General features: G+C 38.7%; 1 protein-coding gene and 1 long non-coding RNA gene across 2 annotated transcripts; one reads left to right on the forward strand and one right to left on the reverse strand.

Annotated features, from left to right (window-relative positions):
• Nucleotides 1–1,633: 1,633 nt before the first annotated feature.
• LOC105935200 lies at nt 1,634–2,992 on the forward strand. The gene is made up of 4 exons (XR_001166757.3): nt 1,634–1,740; nt 1,839–1,870; nt 2,352–2,421; nt 2,552–2,992. It is a non-coding gene; the product is annotated as an uncharacterized LOC105935200 (long non-coding RNA).
• Nucleotides 2,993–6,085: 3,093 nt separating this feature from the next.
• Nucleotides 6,086–21,194, reverse strand: LOC105935193 (porcupine O-acyltransferase). The gene is made up of 15 exons (XM_036140742.1): nt 20,995–21,194; nt 19,376–19,520; nt 19,084–19,276; nt 18,912–18,955; nt 18,656–18,837; nt 14,227–14,357; nt 14,120–14,140; nt 13,778–13,792; nt 13,549–13,674; nt 12,865–12,965; nt 12,626–12,702; nt 12,467–12,530; nt 12,220–12,305; nt 9,839–9,949; nt 6,086–7,172 (listed from the first exon to the last, which is right to left on the reverse strand). The coding sequence occupies exons 2-15, from the start codon at nt 19,509–19,511 to the stop codon at nt 7,071–7,073; spliced, it is 1,389 nt and encodes a 462-aa protein (XP_035996635.1). The 5' UTR covers nt 19,512–19,520; nt 20,995–21,194; the 3' UTR covers nt 6,086–7,070.
• Nucleotides 21,195–23,319: the final 2,125 nt, after the last annotated feature.

The raw sequence follows: 23,319 nt of genomic DNA on the forward strand, positions 1-23,319 counted from the left end.
TTTACCATGATTACCAGATAGGTAATCTGATTCAGGATTCCTATTTACTATTCGGTCTAGACTGCTTTTATTTTTCATTTGTTTTATTTCACCATTATGTTACCAGGAAAATTGTTGTTGTTTTGTAACTGTATTATAAATAAAACAGATTATTGCCAGGTTTGTATATTATTTCATCCAATGTTTAAAAAGTATCAGAATGTTATTATGATATAAATTCTGTGAAATTCTGATATAAATTCTGTCAATTCGTCTTGGCTGTTTCATTGCAGTATTAAGATGAGTTTGAGGTGTGTTAATGTTAACTGTCTCACGGTTATTATTAAAGGCAGAAAATGGAGGAAAAAGAGTTTCTGAATTCTTTGTTTTTCAGTTATAATGTAGGAACAAACACATACTGACAGAAAAGAGGACTAAATGACACACCTGATAATATATCCTTGTCCCTACAGGTACCATGTTAGTCCACTCGATGGGATTGAGTTGGTTGTATTTCTGTATTTAAGCTGGATCTGTCCGTCTTGTAAAAGGAGTCCTAAGATGACGCTGCGTGAATAAACTGACTGACTAACACCACAGATGCTAAAAGTACACACGTAGATATTTTGTACCCAAGTACCAAAGTAGGCAGAGCAAGCAAACTCTATAGCCTTATGCTGGCCTGGGAGTCCCAAGAGTTGTTAATAGTGATACTTTAATGGTAATTCAATAATTTCTGAGCAGAGGATATATTTCATGCTGACTATACATGTTTGTAAATGAATCAACACATAAGACCCTTATTTCTATGGTTGCTTATAAACACAATAATAAACATGGAACAATCGAATTCTGGAAATAGTTCAGGTAAATAAAGTATCCTTTGAAAAGTATTAGTAATATATTAAACATTATTATTACATTTCACCTTTAGGAGATATTAAACCGGTGCTAAAAGTCTTATTTTGCTCTATAAAAGAACATATTCAACCCAAAGACTTGCTCTAATCAAGTGAACCTTCAAATACAGGCTCATAATAATGACAAGTGGGCTGAATTGTTGTTTATTTTATTTGAGCTATTGTGATCATAGTTTAAAAATCTTAATTATATCATTCATGACTGTGTAACTACATTTTTCTAAAAATATGCTTAAATTTTAAGCTAATTTTCTTTTACAATTTAACACTGAAGTCCAAATTCTCCCTATATATATACACTCCCTATATGCTGCATACAATAATATAGTCCTCACGATTAATTCCTGCTTATAATATATTTTAGTTAGTCAACACAACAAAGCTTCATAAAGCTGGAAACTTAAGTAATCATTCTAATAAAAATTCTGACAATGTGAGGGATAAATAATCTTATTAATAGCAACAACAAAAAAATGTGTTTGTTAGAATCAAAGGATCTACAGTAAATCACCTCAGCTGTGACAGAAATCCTTTCTTGCCTGATACAATAGACGGATGCACAGTTCCAGTAAGTTCACAATGGCAGTATTACAAGGTCAGCTCGGAGGTTTCGCCTGGCTCAGCAAAGACCTGCAGAGCTGGGGGGCACGCTGCTCAGCTGACCGAGCTCTTTGCTTGTTCACGAGGCTCTTTCTCGAAGGGGCCCCAGTGAGCGAACCATTCACAGGCACGGGCCATAAATGACCGAGTCGGGCAGCACATTAAGCAGTGCGTTTCCCCTCCAAAATAAAAGAAAAAGAGCATAGACTCTGGAATACAGCCAACATGCCAGGAACGAAAGGTGAGCAAGACACACAGAAATGATTTCCAAAAAAAAAAAAAAAAAAAGTAAAAAGTCTTACCTTTTTGATTCATGTTTTATAATCTAACCATATCCAGGTAATAAATCGGACAAGAAGTCAGCTACCAAGGTAAATACTCATCTTCATCATCATCATCATTATTATTATTGTTATTATTTTCATCATCATCATTAATACCTTATCATTTTCTTTATAAACCAAAAGGCAAAATGCTGTAAAGATGAATAAAAATAAAATAGAAAACAACTAAATCAAAACAATATACAATAAAATACAAGGTTAACAATATAAGCAATATAATATCAGTAATGAAAGGCATAGAATAAGGAAGAACTGGCCAAATGTTTGTGCTCTCCAGAATAAAAGCTAGTTTAAAAAGATTAGTTTTTTTAAAAGAGATTTAAAGTCTTTAAGTTTTCCGGCAGAACTCACAGGCAGACTGCTTCAGGGCCTCGGAGCAGCGGCTCAAATAGCTCTGTCTCCTCTGCTCACGAGTCGAGCCCTGGAAACAACTGAGAGCTTTTGGTCTTAAGATCTTCAGCACTTTTTTAATTGTTTGATGATATTAACTTGAGCATCGATTTCACAGCAACCTCAGAGTCCTAAAGAACAGCCGAAAAAAGGTGACCAGAAAGGAGACGATAACAAGAAGCAAGGAGGTAAGCATTTAACTAAATCATGGTAGCTAAACAAACAGCTTTGCAGCACGACAAGAAGGGCCCTGCATCTGTGACCCGTGACCGCTGTGTCCCCAGTGAAGCTATCCGTCTCTGTTTTATTCCCTCGCAGGACAGCCGAAGGGAGAGAAGCAATAACTTCCAGGCGTTTGTGAAGATGGCTTTGGAGACGCTGCTGGGGTCCTGCCGCCGTAAACACGGGGGTCCCCAGGGAAGACAGAGCTGAGCGTCCCTCCCCTCCTCCTTCTTCTTCTGCAGCCTGTGCTGCTGCATAGCCCTGCAATACAACATCTGCTCGCCCCCACAGAGAGGCACAAGGCAGACCTGATTTCCATCCATCACCATCTGTTTCTACCCTCTGTTCTTCTCGGCCCATTCCTCTCTAACCCAAAGTCTCCTCTCTCCCTCGCTGGATGCTAAGAAAGAGACTTCAGGTTAGATCAGACTAATGTCCCCCCCCCCAACACCAGCCCTCCTTTATGCCAACACCGACTGTTCAACAGCGTATACTTTCTTTTTGTAAATAAAAACTGAAATAAAAACAAATGATTTATTACATCAGTGGTTGTGCCTGACCTTGTGTTGTATTGTCTCAGGATTAAAAGGGGGGGGGGGGGGGGGGCATCTCAGCAAATTAGATCATCATAAAATAAAGTGATTTGAGTAATCCGGTTAAAAAAATGCATGTTATCAACATATTTTATAGATTCATTACACCCAGAGTATTTTTATGCCTATTGTGATGGTTATGCCTTAAAGCAGGGCCGGATTATCCATAAGGGCCAGTGGGCCAACCATTGGAGGGGGGGTGGGGGGGACCACATGACACATGCTTTAAAAATATATTTTTCATAAATTGTTATATTATTTACTTGAAATTGTTGAAAGACCATGCATTATTCGTTTTGTGAACACTGATGTCACAATAATAATAAATGATAAATAAATAATTTTTTTTTTATTTCAACATTTTAAAATGAGATATTTGAATATTGCTCACTGCTCATATGCCTACATGTAGCTGTGTAAGTTAGTAAATAGTAAATTACATTACAGAAATCCCCTTGATTATGTCTGGTGTTTTTGGCCGGAGGACAGCATGGGTAAGGGGGGGGGGGGGGGGGGGGGGGCTTTGAGGTATAGTGCCCAGGGGCACCACATTGTCTTAATACGGGCCTGCTTAAAGCTAATGGAAACCCAAAATTCAGTTTGTCAGAAAATTTTAATATTACATTAAAATAAATAAATAAATAAATAAATCAAGCTAATTTAATATGGACATGTATGTTATTCATAGGGATGACTGCTGACTTTAACAGCTGTCCAGCAAACAGGCACAGACGGGCTCCAAGCTGGCTGCTCACACAGGGCTTTAGTCAAGTATAATGAAAAGTTGAGTGGAAGGAAAAAGTCGTAGAAATACAGGCAACAAGAATAGTTGCAGCCTTGAAAGGATTGTGACACAAAGACCATTCAAGAGTTTAGGAAAGATTCAGAAGATGTAAACTGTGGCAGGAGTCTGAGCTTCAAGAGGACAGTAAGGATTGGATTGTTGCTCCGTGGTTCAAAATACTCTATGAAAAGAATGAAAACACAGTGAATTCTGGATTTCATGTCATGAAGGTCTGGAAGAACGGTATTAAGAAACAGGAGCTGCTTGAGGTTCAATGTGATTTTTTTTTCTTCTCAGTAGGTAATGATATTGGGTGCCACGTCATCAGCTGGTGTTGTTCTGCTGTGTCTTATCAAGTTCAAAGTCAAAGCAGACATCTAGAAAAACATTTTTTAGAGCACTTCTTGCAGCTTTCTGCTGGTATCACTATGCTCTGTTGGCTCTTTGTCTAAAGGAGTGTGAGAGAAACCAGAACCAGGAACGCAGACGGGCTGAAGGCTGCTAATAAAGGCTTCCTTATCACCTGAACAAAGTCACAGGCATATTTAATACATTTGTGTATTAAAATAATAGAGAAAAAAATTACATTCTAAATTTCCTTAAAAAATTTGTTTACATTAGTTATTACCTGTCATCATCCAAATAATTATATAGTTTGTCTGTGTTATCAACCCATAAAATATACTGTGCAAGTTTCCCTATTCAACGATTGAACAAGATCCTAATTCACTGAGATTTACAAAATCAAAACAACGACTGCATGCGTGGTTTCATGTAAAATTTTATAAAAATATCACAGGTATGTCATTGTCCTTTACATTTACAGGGACACAACACAAATATAAGGTATTTACAGAGGTTCTTGTATTGAGCTGTATTGCAACAGAAACACCCGAGCTTTACTCGAACACCCCCACGTCCCTTTCTGATGCACTCACTCATATTCTTTCATCAGGTTACAATCAGCCACAGAGTTCAGTCCTCAGAGGAAGCTATTTAGTAAAAACCTGGAGTTAAGACAAATGCTGGGTATAGAATAATGAACAATTATATATTTAGGTTATACAAAGCTAAAAAAAAAAAAAAGAGTTTTTGTTAAACAATAATACATCTCAAGTACCCTGATTCTGAAGTTTCATTATATATATATAGAAGAGAAGAAAATAAAAGTACATATTTTTTTTAAGGATATAATTCATTTAATCAACAAATAAACACAATCAAACACCATCAGGATACTAATCTAGTGAAAAAAAGAAATCGAGTTCAGTTTCAATCATCTAAAATCTTTAATATATCTAAAAGTCACAAAAGGGGAATTAGTTACTGGGAGGGTGGTAAAAATGCTTTTTAATATCAACATGTGCTTGTTGCATTCATAAAATAAAGTCTTTGTTGGGTCCTAAGAGGAAAAGAGACGTTCTGTGTTTTATCTTATATTTAATACTGGAAGCAGTTCCACATAATGTACAGATCAGCAAGCAGAGCAGCAGCCTGTTTCCTTCAGCCATGCTCCACCTGCCTAACAGGGTTCATAAAAAATTCAATTCTGTGGGCTTTGATTAGGCTCCCTGACAGAACCGCAAACACGCGGCCGCGATGCAGCCCGTCCGGGAAAAAAATAAAAAAAATAAATAAAAAATCAGAAAGCACAGAGAGAGACAAGCAACTGCATTATTGATTCGGGACATTTAATTATGTTTGTTGAGGACAAGAAAGACTAGCGAACGTCACCAGCCTAATCCCTCAAACACACAACTGCAACGCCTCGCTAAAGTATTGAACTATTTAACATTTGTCACATTACAACCCAAAACTTAAATGCATTTTATTGAGATTTTGACTGTGAATTGGAGGGAAAATCATACACACCTAAACGGGTGAACATTTGTATTCAGCCCCCATTACTCTGATACCCATAAATAAGATCCAGAAGTCCGCGTATTGCTGGAGTCCACCTGTGTGCAATTTAAACTTAGTCCTGTGACAGCTTCAGAGGTTTGTTCACTGCAAAAACAGACTAAACTAAACTAAAAATAAGTAAAAAAAATTCTTGAAATGAGTGTATTTGTACTTTTTTTGAGCAGGTAAATAAGATAATCTGCCAATGGAATAAGATTTTTGCACTTAAAATGGAAGAACTCATCTCCATCAATTTATTTCAAGTGCATTATATCTAATTATCGTATTTTAGGGGTAAAATTAATCTTTCCATTGGCAGGTAATCTTATTTACCTGCTCAAATCAAGGACAAATGCATTCATTTCAATGAAAATTTTACTCATTTTTAGTTCTGTTTTTGCAGTGTTAGAGGACAAACACGCTATGAGACATGGTGGTGGTTGCAGCAGCGCGCTCTGAGGATGCCTTTCTACAGCAGGGACAGAGAAATTGGTCAACATTTGTGGGGAAAGTGAAGAAACCCTGTTAGAGACTGTAAAGAAATGGAGATTAGGGCAGAGGTTCAGCTACCAGTGGAATGACCCTGAACACAGAAACCGATCTACAGTGAAAGTGCTTGAACCAAAGCGCATGCGTGTATTAGAATGGCCAAGTTAAAGTCCGGACTGAGCTCCTTTGCTAAGAAGAACGGGTAAAAAGCTTTGGTCTCCCGCTGAGCAAAGCTGATCTAAACCAAAAAAGGCTTTCAGCCACAAGCTAAAGTTTTAAATTATGCCAAAACCTGTTAAAAACCAACAACTTTCTGTCCACTTTACAATTATACACCGCTTTCTGTTGGTGTATTACATAAAATCCCACTGAAACACAGTCAGGCGTGTAAAACGACCAAATGTGAGACCGTCTGGGAGACTTTGCATGACTAGAAAGCGGCTGACATGAGAGAGGCCATCACCTCAGCAGGACGTCCGCCTCACGTGCTCCGTCACGTGTGTGCCGTCTCCTCCGTGCCGATAGTTATTGATTGTTAGTCACAGTGAGACAGTGGAAAATGCTGTCACAACAGGAGGCCACGATGGCTCTGCCTCAGATAAAAAGAATGTGAAACAGACAAAAGGGAGGGGCGGGGGGGGGGAGGGAAAGGCGCTGTGGTCTATCTTTTTATAGATATCAAAACTAGTCCCCAGCAGGTTAGAATAGCATTACCCGACCCACATGCAGCACAACCTGAAAACTGCAAGTTGCCTTCCTCGGTCTGATCTAGGAAAAAGTCACGGTACAGAAGTGGAAAACCTGCTTCTGATTATTGCTTCTTTCACTTCTTCATCGTCTCCCGTTGTTAGAGAATGAGGCGGTAGAATATCCAGCACCCGAACGTGGCCCAGTGGCTCGTCCAGCTCAGCTCGGACCACTTCTGAATGGTGTGGTGGGTGATGTCGTCCTGCAAGGGGGGGGGGGGGGGAAGATGTAAAGAAAAATTAGAGGATGCAAAAAAAAAAAAAAAAAAAAACTCTACATATTATTCTACTATAAATACTTTACAAATGTTGTGTTGCCATGTCACAGAGCTATATAAATATAGCCACAGAAGATCTTAGAAATATGCTGTGAGCTCCAACATCAAAGTGAGTCCATCACCGTTTCTGCTCCAAAGAAAGAAAAAAAAAAAAAAAGGCTTTCACTGATGTTCAAATGTGATTTGCACAGAAACCAAATCAAATTGGATTTAGTGGATTATCAAAAGTCCATGAAAAGATCAGGCTAATGCTGCTTTCACACATTCAGCGCCCTCCACAAATATAGGCACCCTCGGTAAATTAATCCTTTATTGAAACATTGTCCACAGCTATCTAGAAGTGAGCTTTTTTTTTTTTTTTTAACCACCCCCTGGCATCCATCTTACCGGCCTTGTTAGCAGGATAAACTAGACTTCAGCCAGATGCCGTATGGAGCCCTGAACAAAACGTCATGTGGTGCCCACAACTCCAATGAATAACATTCATCAAACAGTAAATAAATTGTGGAGCCACAGTTGCTTCCACAAAAGCCTACATTTCAATTCAGCTTCAAGAGGACAGGAGACTGAACAGGAAATGCTTTTTACTGCAATCATTTATTTTAAATATCTATTTTAACATATTTTTTAAATGAAGTTGAAATGAGTTCAATTAAGCATCTGCAAAGGAGGTATAATTTGTTTCCATCAATTAATTTCCACCTATGTCATCCATTAAAAGTTACGTAAGCACAAACAAAAGCAGCAGAAATGATTAAACTAGTAATATCAAATTATGACTGTTAAAATAAGATGAAATTTGTAAATATTTGGCTTGGTATAATTATCACTAGCACATTTCTATGTCATTTTAAACCCTTCATGAGAAAAATGCTATTTCAAATTTTAATTTTCTGCAAGCATAACAACAAACTGGACATTTTGACAGGTGGCGCTCCGGTGCCGCCCACATAAAAATTGCAGGAAAAAAAAAGTGTAGATACAGTAAACATAAATTTAAAAATAAAACATAATTATTATATCTGTTCTCTCATAGAATTTCAGCGATATCTGTGTCCCTCTTCAGGCAATCAGATTAATTCATGATACCTGCCAATCAAACTTACACCCCTGGCAGCGCAGACGTGTGGGTGACATGTTACTCACGCTTGACGGAAACAGAAGAGTCAGACTACAACGACAAGACAGGAGAATATGGCGCAACGCATCAAAAAAAAAAAAAAAAAAAATCAAGAGGAGCTGTGAAAAAAATAAATAAAAAAGCCGAAGCAGCTCCACACAAGGCGGGAATGAGCCTGAACTCTGAATGGACGGTGCAATGAACGTATCACTCGCAGCCCTTATCCAGGCTTTGTTCTTTTTTCTGCGTGAGGAATGTCATTTGTAGCATGAGGGAAATGCATTTCACGCTCATTGCGTGAGACTTGAAAGCTTCGGTTTAGCTCATTTCAGGCTCATTATCAGGCGTACCTATAAATGCGGTTGGCTCTGTAAGCATATGGTTGACCAGAGGGACGGGTGGTTTAGTGCTTTATGGAATTACAGGAGAAACAAAAAAAAAAATGATTCTTCAGAACCAAATGATTTCGAGCTGACATTTTTAACCATATTTAACATCTTATATTAACGTTTAGCTTGGTCAAGATGGCCAGAATTACTAACACAGGGGAGTCCGTGTGGATAGCCAAGAGATCTTTACTTTAGCTCTGAGATTTCCAAAACGCTGCACTGCTTGACTGGCTTTGCTTGATTTTTCCCAACGGCGCTGGTCACAGCGGATCTAGCTGAAAACTGTTTGGCTCTAGTAACCTGTTGATTTATTTGGTGCATCTCAAGGTGTAGATTAAAGCAGGAACGACTAAGTGTTATGTCTTGAAGCAAACATTGGTAGAAGGATAAGAAATAAAATTAAATAAAAATGGGCCTAGTGTGCATCCACCCTCACTGCTTTACTGAGCACAAAAACAGGCTTTGAATTTGTCATCTTCTTGTTATTTTATTAAACTAACCTGGACTTCTGTGCATTCATCTTGAAGGACATGTAAAGTCTCAGCTATGTAGAGGATTTGAAACATCCTCAGCTTGATACAGAACAAAAAATATTCTTAGGAAAATGCTTTTAAAAGGCATTTTTTTTTTGGGGTTATGAAATAACATACAGTTGTTAAAGCTGACATTATTTTCCAACTCGGTGCAACATACACATCAAAAATGGTCTTCAGCAGCATTGCAACAATAAAAAATGATCCAAAACAGGCAGCTAGAAGCATCACACCTGACATTATATCCCAGAGCACCTGATTATTGTTTTCTTCAGGTGAAAATTGTGTGTTTTGTAGCAAACACACAAAAAAAGTTTTAAGATATTATTATTTCGGATTGTAACACAAAAACATAAAGGAAATGCACAAATGGGTTACTTGCGCAGCTCCCTCATGGATTCACATCAACTATACTGCATTAGTCTTATAGCACTGTGAAGCCATTTATTAGACTTATTTTCTATCTGTTTTTTTTTTTCTTTTCAGACGCCGTTTCACTGCAGCACAAAAAGGGCATTTCCTCAGAGAAGCGATAAACTCTCATCTCACCTCATCCTCCTCCATGTAGTCCACACTGGAGTTGAACACGGAGCCCAGATATGTCAAGTGAAGTAGTGCCAAAGCAGAAAATGCTATGTTAATCATATACACCCACAGCTTCTGCAAACAGAGAAAGCATTATGGTAGGCGACTCTGTTTCTTATGCAGTCTTGATTGGATGCGTCATTTTAAAATATGTGACCCATATTAAATCAGTTAGCACACATAAGCTAAGCAATATAAGGAAGGAAATGCAGAAGATATATGTATATAAATTCAAACTCAAATAAAATATCATCCTTCTTAGAACGAATCTTTATTTCCACTCTGAGAGCCTTTACCTGTAAAAGAAAAGGATTGCTGGGCCACATTGCAGTAAATTACTGAAATATTCAGGAAACAGCAGTAGGAAAAGCAACTGAGACTGCAGTACATTCGCTGCAGCACATATGATACCCGTGCTTCTTTAGTCACACGTCCAAGTGTAAGATCTCATGTCTCCTTATGTGATAGTCTGGTATTGATAGTGTTGCTCGACAAACAATGCAACGACAACAAATATGAAAGGAGATTTCATTCTTATTCTTCTGAATACTGTGCACACAAAAGCAGATCCCCTCACAGAACCCGCTGCTGTGAACGTCAGCAATTGATCTGATAAACAAAACGGAGAAAGAAACTCAATATCTGAGAAAAAACTTCAAGAAAAACACAGCCTGCGGTCTAAAGTGGTTGTCTTTCTGCGGCATGATTACTGGATGGAAAAAAATTTGTTTAATTCAATGAACAGAATTGGAAAAGCGGCTAACGTTTAAAAAAAAATGTTGACACCCTTTAAACTTTTCATGTAATGGTTACATTATAACCCTAAACCAATATTTCGCGGGGATTTTATGTGACCGACGCAAAGTAATGAAAATAATTATACGTTTTTTTTTCTTTTTACAAATACAAAATGGGAAATGTGTGTCGGGGAAATGTAGTCAGCACTCTTTAATGGCCTTAAGTTAGATACAGCGCACCATATGGCCATCTGATGTAACTTTAAAAGTTAGTACAGCAGAACAACAGCAGAACAACTGCGAACAAACAGGATTATAAAAACCCAGGGGGGAAAACCCAGAGGGGTCAGGAGTGATGGTATAGAGAAGTTTAAAGCTGGGTTAGACAGTCAAAGCCTTACAGCAAAACATGGTGGTGGCAGAATCATGAAGTGGGGAATCTTTTCTTTTACAAGGACAGGGAAGAAAGACATGGGAGCTCATGGGAAGATGGATGATGTGATATACAGAGCAAATCTGAAGGAAAACCTGTCAGATGGAGCTAAAGACTTGATACTGGGAGCGGCTTTGCCTTCTGGCAGGAGATCCACCTCACAAAGGTAGCCAGAGCCCAATAGAATGATTCGATACATTATATAATATTAATGGCTTGGAATGACCCAGTCCACTTGAGAATCTGGGGCAAGATTTAAAAAATTCTGTTAGCAGATGTTCTCTAGCTCCTTTTATGAAGGAAAATCCCTGCAAAGTCACTTAAAAAGAAATTTAAAAAAAAATCCATAATATTAGCTCAAATTTTTTTCTCCATACATTCACATTTGTAAATGAATTAATTGTGATGATTAACACAGATAAGACACACTGTAATAAATGCAAAGAACCTTTACATTTTTCATTACAAAACTCCATATCTTCTTTTTTCAGATGTTATAATATTCTGGGAATTTAAATATCTACCCAAGTAGGTTTTATTATATACCTTCAGGAAACAACTCCAACAAGGTTCACGGGGCCAGTGGAACTAAACAAACCCACAGCATCACAGATCCTCCACTGTACCTAACAGCACGCATAAAGCCCTTTCCTACATGTACATTATTTGTTTGATGTGAGTCTTTTCTGTTCAATAGATGAACAATGTGAGTGAGACTTTATTTGTAATTTTATGTATAAAAATTAAATTACATTTAGCTTATATAAAATGGATTTTCTAGTGTGTTGGTTTATGCTAATTTATCAGTTTAATTTAACAGGTTGTCTGTTTAATATGTCAGGTTGTATGCATCACAAAAAAATGTGTTGCTGTTAGTTTGTGTCCCACTTAGTTTAATATGCTATAGACGCCACTGCCTGTGGACAGCATCTAATGGCTGCTATAGAGACTTTCAGAGTTTATAATGCTATATACCATTATATAGTTTCCCTATAGTTTCCTGGGGCTTTTGGAAGAGAAACAGGCCCACAGGATCACAGATACTCCAGTATTCTTAACAGTGAGAATGAGATGCTTTCCCACATATTCCTCCCTGGTTTAACAAAAAACCAAAAAAAAAAAACAGGCTTGCTTATGACCATGTCCTGTTTAATACCACGTTTCAAACACATTACCTTTTTGTTTTGGTGACTGCAGCTTGGTGGACATTTCCTTGAAAGCACGCAAGCATTAAAAATGGCAGCAAGCCTCTTCCGTAAAACTGGAACACAAAACGGGACCGATGCATTAAAAACGAAACAAAAGAAGCCACAGAAGGAAAATTACAAGCACTGCAGTGAACCATTACCGCTGAGCTAAGCACTCTACTCTAAATGGAAAGGTTTCAATATGTAGAAGGCGAAACATTAGTAGGACTCTTACCGTGCTCAACGTACGTAATGAACCCCAGAGATATGAGCACTGCACCCAGATGGAAACTTAGACCCTGAAATGTGCAATAACCTAAATCAGCTTGTTGACACATGGACAAAGCAAAATGAAGTTATATAAACTTATGTAAGACTCCCACGCAGTGCTCACATGCAGGAGGGCGCTGGCTATGTATGTCACCATGATGGCAGTGAACGTCCCGAATTTGAGCGCGCTCTTGAACACATCTGCGGAGGGAAGGACAGTCTTAATAGAAGAAAGTCTGGAAATAACCAGACCTAACGTGTTCTTTTTTCCCCCCATTCCCGTGATCAAAAACGCTGAACTGAAAATCTCTACTTTCCATAACTGCGTAGGAACTTCAGGAGATATGAATCAGCGCCACTCACACGTGTGCAGAAAGCGAGACATGGGCACATTCCACGACGTCACCACCTCCACCATGGACCGAGGAAACTCAATATTAAGGGGCTTGGACACGCTCAGGTCCCTGCAAAACGAAAGAGAAGCCGGTGGGAGTTTGTTGGAAATGTAACAAAAGGTACGGATGGGTTCTGTTCAATCGGGGTTTCAAAGTTTCTGGCTACTTTCCGTTAAAGAAAATTTGGAGCAGTTCACCAAACGAACGTCCAATCAGCGTTGGCTTTGAGGCGGGTTGAGGTGTGACGCAACGAGAAGCGCGACAGTTCAGTCTAAAGAACATGGCGGCTTCAGCCGATAAAACTATCGTTAGCGTTTCTATTGAGCAAGTTTTATCGGAATTACAGAGTATTTCTTCACTGAAAGAAGAGCAAAACACTGCTCTGGAGGCTTTTCTCAGAGGAAAAGATGTGTTTGCTCTTCTCCCGACTGGTTTCGGCAAGAGTTTGATCTATCAATTGGCTCCTCTTGTCGTGTTAGTACGTCATATGCTTCGTTGATCTGATTGGTTTATTTGGCCCGTCTATCACCAACATAGGCCAATCAGCTAACCAGTATTTTCGCCCCTTCCCAAAATTACTTCAACAGAAGGTTTCCAGATGGATATGCGGAGCAAATCCATCTGGCGGAGTCAGGTTAGCGCATTTCCTCACCATTTGAGATTCTCTTTCTCCTCTGTAAAGCCTGCCCCTGCAAGAGTGGCCGTAGTCTCGCTCAGGTAGCCAACAAAGTAGTTGCTGAAGTGGAAGGACGCCGTGTTCTCATATGCCAGCAGCCACCTAATGCACAGACACCACCAGAAACAGATAAGTTGTTGCTATGATCCCATTATAGCTGCAATCCAACTTTATGGATTATACAAAAGGAATAAAAAGGACATACTTGGCCAAAGAACCTCTAGGAAAACATGAGGAAAAAAGAGAACAATATTAGATATGTTACATTCCCAGAAATGCTTTTTTCTTTTTTGGTCATTTCTTGTGATGATTTATGTCTCACCAAGTTATTCAAGTAGATGAAATGGAAAATGAGAGGGTGGAAAACGTGTCCTGGTTCATATACAGCTGCACAGAGAGGGAGGGGGGGCGGGGGTAGGAACAGGCATGCAGGTAAAGCTTTTACACACAGTAAGCAAAACAACCATGCAACTGAAGTGTGAAAACTCTGGGGAAACATGTCTTATAATGATGGCAGTGATCAGGAGAGCTCTGAGTCGTTACCTACCTGATCTTCCTCCTCTTTTTGCTTAAAACACATAACGAGACGTAAGCGTTAGCTCACAGAAAACTCAAGCTGGACCTCGTTTAAACAACCCTCCGTGTCTCCCTCACCTTCGGAGCAGCTTGTCTCCGTAGACGGGGATGAAGTATGGGAAGAGGTAGGGAGCCACGCAGTTGGAAACGACAAGGCAGATCTGGCTCTTCACCCAGCTAACGGACACTTTTAACAGCCACCCTAAGCTCTGAGGAGAAGACATGAAAGCACAAACCAAGAGTAAATAACTGAGCTCAGGATCTACTATTGCTTGTAAAAGCATTCATACCGCTACGCCTCATTATATTTTGTCACATTACAAATCACTAATTCAGTCTTTCCCATTTTGATTGTTGCTGATAAAACAACACAACGTTTTTGCTTCATTTTGAAATGTGAGGGGAAAAGTACGTGGTTGTAAATATTTTTAAAATTGAACTCTTAAAAGTGTGATTTGTATGTGTATTCAGCCTCTCTGAGTTAATCGTTTGTAGAACCAACACTTCCTGCGTTTTCCACTTAGCCACAGCCCAACGTCACGTATAAACGTAGATCTTAAAATCATCTGCAATGCCTGAAAAGAAATCCCATCATATTACACATCCTGGTCATTGTGAAGTTATTAAAAATGGTTTAAATGTCATGATTTAGGTTCTTGGTTTGGACTTTCTGGACTAAATTTCCACTCTTTGCTCCACTCCTCTCAGCCATCTGTTACTATCCAATCAGCTCAGTCACCTCCCAGCCACTACTCAGCACTAGATCAGCCCCACCTGCTGCCAATAATTGGTCCCAACTCTACTCACCTGTCACCCTGCCTTTATATACCTGCCTCACTCATCCACTTCCTGCTAGAAGGCCTTGTCCAGTTACATGCATGTGTTTCTTTTCCCGGAATCTTCTTGTTGCTTAGTGTGATTATTCTTTGAACCTACTCCCGTCCTAGTGGGTGTATACTAGTGCTTTTGTGCATCGCCTGGTGAAGGTACTCCTGGATTCTTCGTGCTTCGCTCTGCGTCACTGGGAACTATCTGTTAGTGATGGCGAGATGAAGCTTCATGAAGCATTGAAGCGTTCAATCCAATTGGTTCACTCACGTGTCGAAGCTTCAGGGTGCTTCATTTGCTCTATTGTGCCATCAAGTGGACATTAAATGTAAAACGTGTAGTGTGAATATAATGAGACTGGCTTTGGTGTCTAAAGCACTGAATCAATGTTGGTGATGCTTATACATAGACTATAAACTTTTATATGGTGTCTGTCTTTATGATACAATGACAGGGTCAAAATGAAAAGTGCAAAAAAGGGAGAGAGTTTTCATGTGAATATGCTTGTGTTATTTTTTGACTGCTGACACAGTCAGCATTTTATTCATTTATATTTAAAAACAATAACTTATCCACAGTACTCAGCTTCAGACGGTTTCTTTCCCAAGTACACAAAATGTGAAGGGGGATTTTTGCATTTTGCTGGCCCTTATATTTGAAATAAACCGCCAAACCCAATGAGCTATATAATACACTGGAGTGCTGATTTTGCCGAATCACTGGCCGCCATCTTGCTACTCCCTACTCTCACAGAATCCCGTAGGATTTGGTTGCAACAACAAGCAGTTTTCTGGCTGTGTGAAAACGTTTCACAGGTAATTCTACAGTCAGTGGATGTACTAACACTATCGACTACTAGGAAATTAGGTGCTGAAATATTTTACATGTTATTTATATTAAATATTTATATATATATATATATATATATATATATATATATATATATATATATATATATATATATATATATATATATATATATATATATATATAATCACCACATACGTCATTGATACAAGCCTCGATACGCGCTTTACAGAAATCATCCTGGATTACTCGACACACGCTTCGAAGCCTCGATACGGAGGGACACATGACTACTATCTGCTACTCCCGGTCAGTTTAGTTACCCCTGGATTATTATATTCAAATCAGCCTCAATTAACTTTCCAAACGTACTCTGGGTCAGTTTGAACATCGGGTTCGTACTTGTAATCTTTACATTAAATAATACTTGTCAATCGAATAGACTATTGCAACATCCAAATAAAATCTGGTTTAATCGTATCTTTAGATACAGAGAAGGCTTTCTATTTGCTACCTTACATTAATTTGAATTTGGACCCATTTTGAGTCATGTATCAGAATACCATGTAACTCACTAAATGCTTGTGTGAAAACAAATGATTGGATTTCTCAGAGCTTCAGTCTTGATCGAAGCCCCGGACAGGACTGTTTGCTATATTCACTGAACCACTGGTGGTTTGTTTGACTTCCATATATTTATAGAAGTCAAACTGCTAACAGAATACACAAAATGCGTTTATTATGCAGATGATGTGTTGGTTTTTCTGAAAAATGAAAACCCCTCTCTTAGACACACAATAACCCTAATAAATAAATTCTCAACTATTTTAGATTATTCTTCAAGGCCCTTCCTGTCTCCTCTTCAACCATTCCTTTACAGATGGGAAACATCAGGTACCTGGGCATCAGTATTTCTAACAAGTTGAATGAGCTGACAATTAAATTATATCTCAATTACTCAAATTAACGGGAGACAACCTCATGTGGTTGAGAACTCTCCCTTCCTCATCTGTGGGAATAATGTCTGTAATTAAAATAAAAGTCCCCGTGGACAATAAACATTATCTTCTCTATGGTTCCAGTTAAACCACCCCAGACTTTATTCAATAGTTTAAGTTCTGTCATATATAAATATCCAAGGACATCTAAACCTCAATGTGTATATTTAAAAGCTTTACAAAGGGCTAAAATTTTAGGAGCATTGGAACTTCCAAAACTTTTATAAATATTTCCATACATATTTACCATTTATCTTAAAAGAGATTTCGAAAAAGATCTTAGTCGACTTTCTATCGATTAAAAATCGATCAAAAGAGATGTAAGGAAATCCATATCTTAGATATTCCAATTATCAGCCCTTTAAGCAGTGTAGCACTTTTAAAAGCATCAATATCAATACATCTGACACCCTGTTGGGAATATCTCAAAATGAATTGGTCTTCAATTCTGCTAAATAAAAGGGCTCCTAACGTTTCAACATGGAACAGTAAAGGAATAAATAACTTCTAGCAGGAGTTCCCAAAGTATGGGTCGGGACCCCTAGAGGGGCCACGAGATAAAAGATTTAGCATTTCCTTATTTGGGAAACGATATCAAAGTGTCCCTTTGCAAGATGCTCCACATTCCTCATTTTAACGCAAGGGGATGGTTTCCCTTTTTTTTTTTTTGTAGGAGTTCCTAAAAAAAAAAAAAAAAAATTTACTTCTTGTAATTTTATGACTTTATTCTTATGATTTCCCATTAAAAAAAAAAACAAAAGCTCAAAAAAGCACCCTCAACAAAATGGGGTTGCCAGTCTCTGGCAGTGTTAATCTGGGGGCCACAGGCTGAAAAGTTTGGAAGCCCTTGATTTAGATGATATACCTAATTGAAATGATTTCCTACCTTTCAATGTTTTACAAGATTTATATGTCATTGATAAAAATAAATCCAGTCCAAATTTAAGATTAAACAAACACTGAACTTCCTGTAGTAATAACTAGCTTTCATAAACTTCAACCCCTAAACTTACTCTCCAAATCGTACATAAAATGTTGAAAATTTAACAATCGCACTTGCTATCAGTAAATAGGACGATTATCTTCTAGTACAATTTGTTTCTTTTTTTTTTTACTTTTGCTGTATAATTCTGCACAAATGCACCGCAAAAAAATTACTCACCTTCAGCTTATACAATACAAAACCCTTGATAGAAATCATGACAGAGAACAAAGATTGTTCCACATGGGTTTCCAGCTCACTAACATGTCCAAACTGCATGGGAGATTTACCTGAAGACTTTCTATAATGCTCACTGGTGCTGTCGACGTCTTTTGACTAAAAGTTTGTGAAGACCTATCAACATGCACAGAGTACACTGTCCCAGTCTGACCCTCACCTTGCCTTCTATGTGACGTTGCAAATGTGGAAACTCAGCTTCCACAACTCAGAAAGTCAAAATCTACTTTTGCCCATTCTTTGCAAAACAGCTCAAACTCTGTCAGACTGAAACATTAATTTAGTGTAAAAAGGGGCTGAATCCAAACACATACCACACTTAAAATATATTTTTTTAAAGTTGAAAACTATGTATGTATAATTTTCCCAATAAAATCCATTTAAAGTTTGCGGTTGTTCAGAGGCTACACTTTTGGACGGATTGCATTTACTTATTTTTTTGTGTGTAAAGTGGCCTTGACATGATATACATTGTGAATTTGTGCTATGTAAATACATTTAGTTACATTGAATCAACTTTCTATACTTGCTTCATCCTGTTCAGGGTTCAATAAGTATCCATAGGGTTAAATCCTCTAACAGAGCCTTAGAATATGTTTCTTCAACAAAGGTGACCTCATTTTCCTACACACATGGTTCAGTACATCAAACTTACCAACTTACGTCCCTCTAGAGCTTCTTTGTAGCTGTTGAAGCTGATCCAGGGCCCAAAGATGACCGTGCCCACAAAGTAAATATAGCCCATGAACTCAATGGGTGAGGGGACATTGGTCACAACGCCTCTGTCCAGATCAAAGGCCAGGGAGATGGCCTTCATGGCAACCACCATCTGTGAACCTACACAACAGACGTTATCAATCACAACTGGAAAATTATCTCTCATTATCAAAAATAAACTGGCTCTGTATCACCTCTCATTTTGTGCCAGTTGGTGGTATCCATCATGTGCAGCTCCCTGATCAAGACAGAGTAAAAACATTTTAATGTGCACGTAATTCCTGCAACCTTGTGAAAGTTCACGTTTAAACGGCCACTTATTGTGAAACGCGGATATTTCGGGGGATCGGAAGACGACTCTTTTACCCGAGGAGCAGGTAGATGAGCACCGTTATGGACAGGAAGGTTCCTCGGATAGTCGAGTGGCGGCACAGGAAGAGGAAGAGGTAGCAGAGAAGGCTGAGGAGGACGACCCAGATCATGTGGAGCTCAAAGAACAGATAGAGGGTGTAGAAACCTCCCGCCACCGTGCACAGGTGCTTCACAAAGGAGGGGAGACCTGACGGAGCAAGTTTTAAAATAAGACTTGCACAAATCCGATTTGTGCGACGCAGACAGTATAACGGGTGAAGAACGGCAAAAATAACTGAGCTCTCACCCAACATCCAGAGCAGGCGACACATCAGGCAGATGACCAACAGCTGCCAAACCTGCTCCAGGCCCTGCTGAGCCGTAGGCAGCAGGCAGCCATGAGCAAGCTCCTGGAAAAACCTCTGCCGGCTGAACACCCCCATCTCTGCACCCTGAGAGCAGATGGAACCCAAACACCTTTGGTTTGTAGAGCAACTACCAGGGTTTTTAGACTCATAGTATTCATAATCTATATATTGTATTATTTCCTTTCATGTATTGTTAAATAGTTTAGATTAATAGTTTAGATTTATTCACATTTCTGGTATCAAATTATGGGTTAAGTGTATGTATGTGTGTGTGTGTGTGTGTGTGTGTGTGTGTGTGTGTGTGTGTGTGTGTGTGTGTGTGTATATATATATATATATATATATATATATATAGATAGATAGATAGATAGATAGATAGATAGATAGATAGATAGCGAGGGGTGCTGGTGCCTATCTCCAGCTGTCAATGGGTGAGGTGGGGTCTATCTATCTATCTATCTATCTATCTATCTAATATATATATATATATATATATATATATATATATATATATATATATATATATATATATATATATATATATATATATATATATATACACTTGCACTTGCACACACAAAATAATCATAATTTGTTGTTTACTTGTAATAATTATCCTGATACGTTTTTATTCTATTTTTTTATTTGTAATTATGAACTTATTTTGATAATAAGAGCAATAAATCATTATATTATTATTACCATTGTTTTAATAACTTTTAGTTTCTTGTCTTAATCATCTCCATTTAATTGTTTTGTACTTGCCATCATTTTACATTTTAACACATTTTTGTGATTTTTAGTTCTTCATATTTTAGAGTTACTTTTATTTCTATTATTCTCTAATTTAGATCCTACTCCTTTGGAATTTTTTCATCCATTTGTCTAAATATTTTAAGTCATTCATCTGAGTACTTTGCCTTCCTTACACATGTTTTCCAACCTGTGCAAAGTACTTTCCTCGTTTGCACGAAAAGCGCTCTTGAGTTAAAGTTTGCCTGACTGACTGCCATGCAGGCTGTATGCATCCAACTCAAAGCATGATCTGCATTTTGTATTTAGTGTCGACACGCCCCTCTTGAAGCAAATAAAAACTCTGTTAATCCACGCAGCAGCTGCAGGAGACTCTGTGGAACTGATCAAACATTAGGAGCGATTTATTTTCTACTCTGCAAACGTAAACCTTACTCTCAGCAGACAGTGAGAAACCCTGTTAACGATGCATCTGATGAGTCCACGTGAGAACCGATGAGCTGAAGCTGCGTCTCGGGACCAACTGAGGAGATCTGAATGAAGATCTCTAGCTTCTTCAAGGCATGCTCTCCGCAATGCAGTCCGGCTCAGGGTTGAGTTGACTCACAGCTGCATGCAGAGCGCGGTTGGTCCGGCGTGGGACATACCAGGCCGAGAATGGATCTGAAACGCAGGACAGCCGCCTCGGCCAGCAGGATTTACAGCCCTGCGCTCCTAAATTTGCTTTGAGACTTGCTCCCCCAGCCCCCTGCAGCTACAGCTTGGCCCGGGGATGCCAGTTTTGGTTTCCGGGGTAAGGACTCACCGTGTCCGAGCAGCAGCAGCAGGAGGTCCCTCCTTTGTGTCTCTGTCCAGATGTTTTTCTCTACAGTCCTTCTGGTCTGCGTCCAGCCGCTGCAGGACCCCCTCGGTCTAGATGATGCAGGTCTGGATCGCTCCCATTGTCACAGCATCAGCACAACTGGTTAATCATCTATGAAGACATGCGAGAGGGCACCGGCCAGCCAATAGGACGCTTGGATCGCAGAACGCGAGCCAATCAGAGCGTCGGGTGTCTGGAAGCGAAGGCCGGGACATCCAATCGGAGGCGTCAGCCAGCGTGACCGGACCGTGCGCACCAATGGGACGCGTACAGCTTGCAGATGGACTCAGGTGCACCTCTGGCTGATGGAGGTTACACAGAAAGGCCCTGTTGTTTTGTTTTTGTGGATAATTCAGATAATTCATTAAAAGTAGGTCTTCAGTTATAAAAGAAAAACGTGTGTCTTCAGAATGCTGCTGGTTCAGAAAAAGCCTCTGAGGCCTGCGCAGAACAACTGGGTTCTACAAATTGAAAGAACCTGGTTGTTCTGGATTTTATTTAGGATTATCAGGCTAAACAGGGCTTCAGACAAATGTATGCTGCAGCTATGGGTTTTTTATTTCTATATCATATTAAAAACCCACACCCTGGCTTCCTTCAATGTCACAATTATGTGCTACTGTGTGTTATCTGTCAACTAAAATCCCAGTAAAATATATTAAAGTTTGAAATTATATGATAATTTTTTTTAAATCAATTATTTAAAACTTCTTGGTTGTTGGTCCAATGTCCAACCTCCTTTACATTTAAATTAATATGTAAAGATATGTTAACAAATGTTTGCAGGTCAAGAAAACACAGATTGTGTGATTTTGTAATTTAAAGCATTGGAGTATCTATTCTTCAGTTCGTTAAAATACTTCTAGTTTCCAGTAATAAGTCAGAAATAACAAATGTCGGCACAATAAGCCTACAAAGGTAATCTAACTGCATGACCTTGTAATTCTTAGCTATTCATAAGGCAAAATCTGCTCCCCATCCTCAGCATCAATCTGGGGGGGGGGGGGGGGGGGGGGGGGGATCATGAATAAACACATAGTGTATACTGAGCGAGTAGCAAGGCAGATATGTCTGATCTCCATGTGCCAAAGAATGCAGTATAATACATATATAATAAGCATGTACCAAGAAGAGGAGCGTCTATTAATCTTTTTTTTATTTCATTTTGGTATATTTAAAAAGGTACAAAGCATATACCGGTAGTAACGGAGGCACGACTGATGTGTCCAAAAAAGAAAAGAAAAGAAATAAATCATAAGATAAGCTTCTCACATGTCAAGAAAAATCTAATGAGAAATGAAAAACAAATGCTTACAGGTTTATTCACAAAATCCATTTTTTTTAAACAGCTTTAAAAAGAATCTGGGGACCTCCACGGAGCCCATTAATGCCAAGACAATGATGGCAAGGTACATTTAAACGGTGCAAATTCTCTATGCGATGATCTGCAGGGAGTGAAACAAACACGGCTTATAAAGCCGCTGTGTTAACTTGTAAAACTAAGTTATGCAATGCATAAAAGCTTTGTTTATACAGCAAAATGCAGCGTTTGACTTCATCGCGGTTGCAGATCCAATCTTCCAATCTGACAGGCATGTGCTGAAAGTCTGTAAGCTTCCTCTCCCAGTCTGCTAATCCCGCCTTCTGCCACTTCTGCTTAGCTTCCACACAACACAACACAAAAAGTCTAATGCTTTTACACCCTAAACACAACAGTATCCGCATGTGTTTACAAAGCAGCGTTCATCTGTAATACAAAACGGCAACTTTTATTAGTTTTTACAGCTAGCTGAGGTAGATAGGAGAAACCAAAAGTAAACAAAATCTATTAACGCGTAATGCAAAACATTATTGCTAATAATAGTTGTGTGCAGGAAATTGCTTGGATATGATGCAAAAAAAAAAAAAAAAAAACATAAGCTGCAGATCAAATGTCTACTAGTGCGGCTTCATTATCAAAGTCTGCTATATATAAAAATGTGTCAGCGTTAAAAATCAAACAGTAGTAATATAACTACACACAATCACAGAGAGAATTAAGAGGAGCTCACAATTTCCCAAGATTGATCCAACCGCTCAATATGCATGACATAAATATGTAATAGAAAGCACCGTTCCTATAACAAGTAACAGTGTAATCATTCAGAGTAAGGCAGACAGGTCAGCTGATCAGATTACACTGTAGCTAGAGTTCAACAATCAATCAGGATCAACTACAAGTGGTTACATTATTTCCCCCCCCCCCTTATTTGCAAAAAAAAAAAAAAA

This window comes from Fundulus heteroclitus, chromosome 1 (genome assembly GCF_011125445.2).
Source record: "Fundulus heteroclitus isolate FHET01 chromosome 1, MU-UCD_Fhet_4.1, whole genome shotgun sequence".
NCBI lineage: Eukaryota > Metazoa > Chordata > Actinopteri > Cyprinodontiformes > Fundulidae > Fundulus > Fundulus heteroclitus.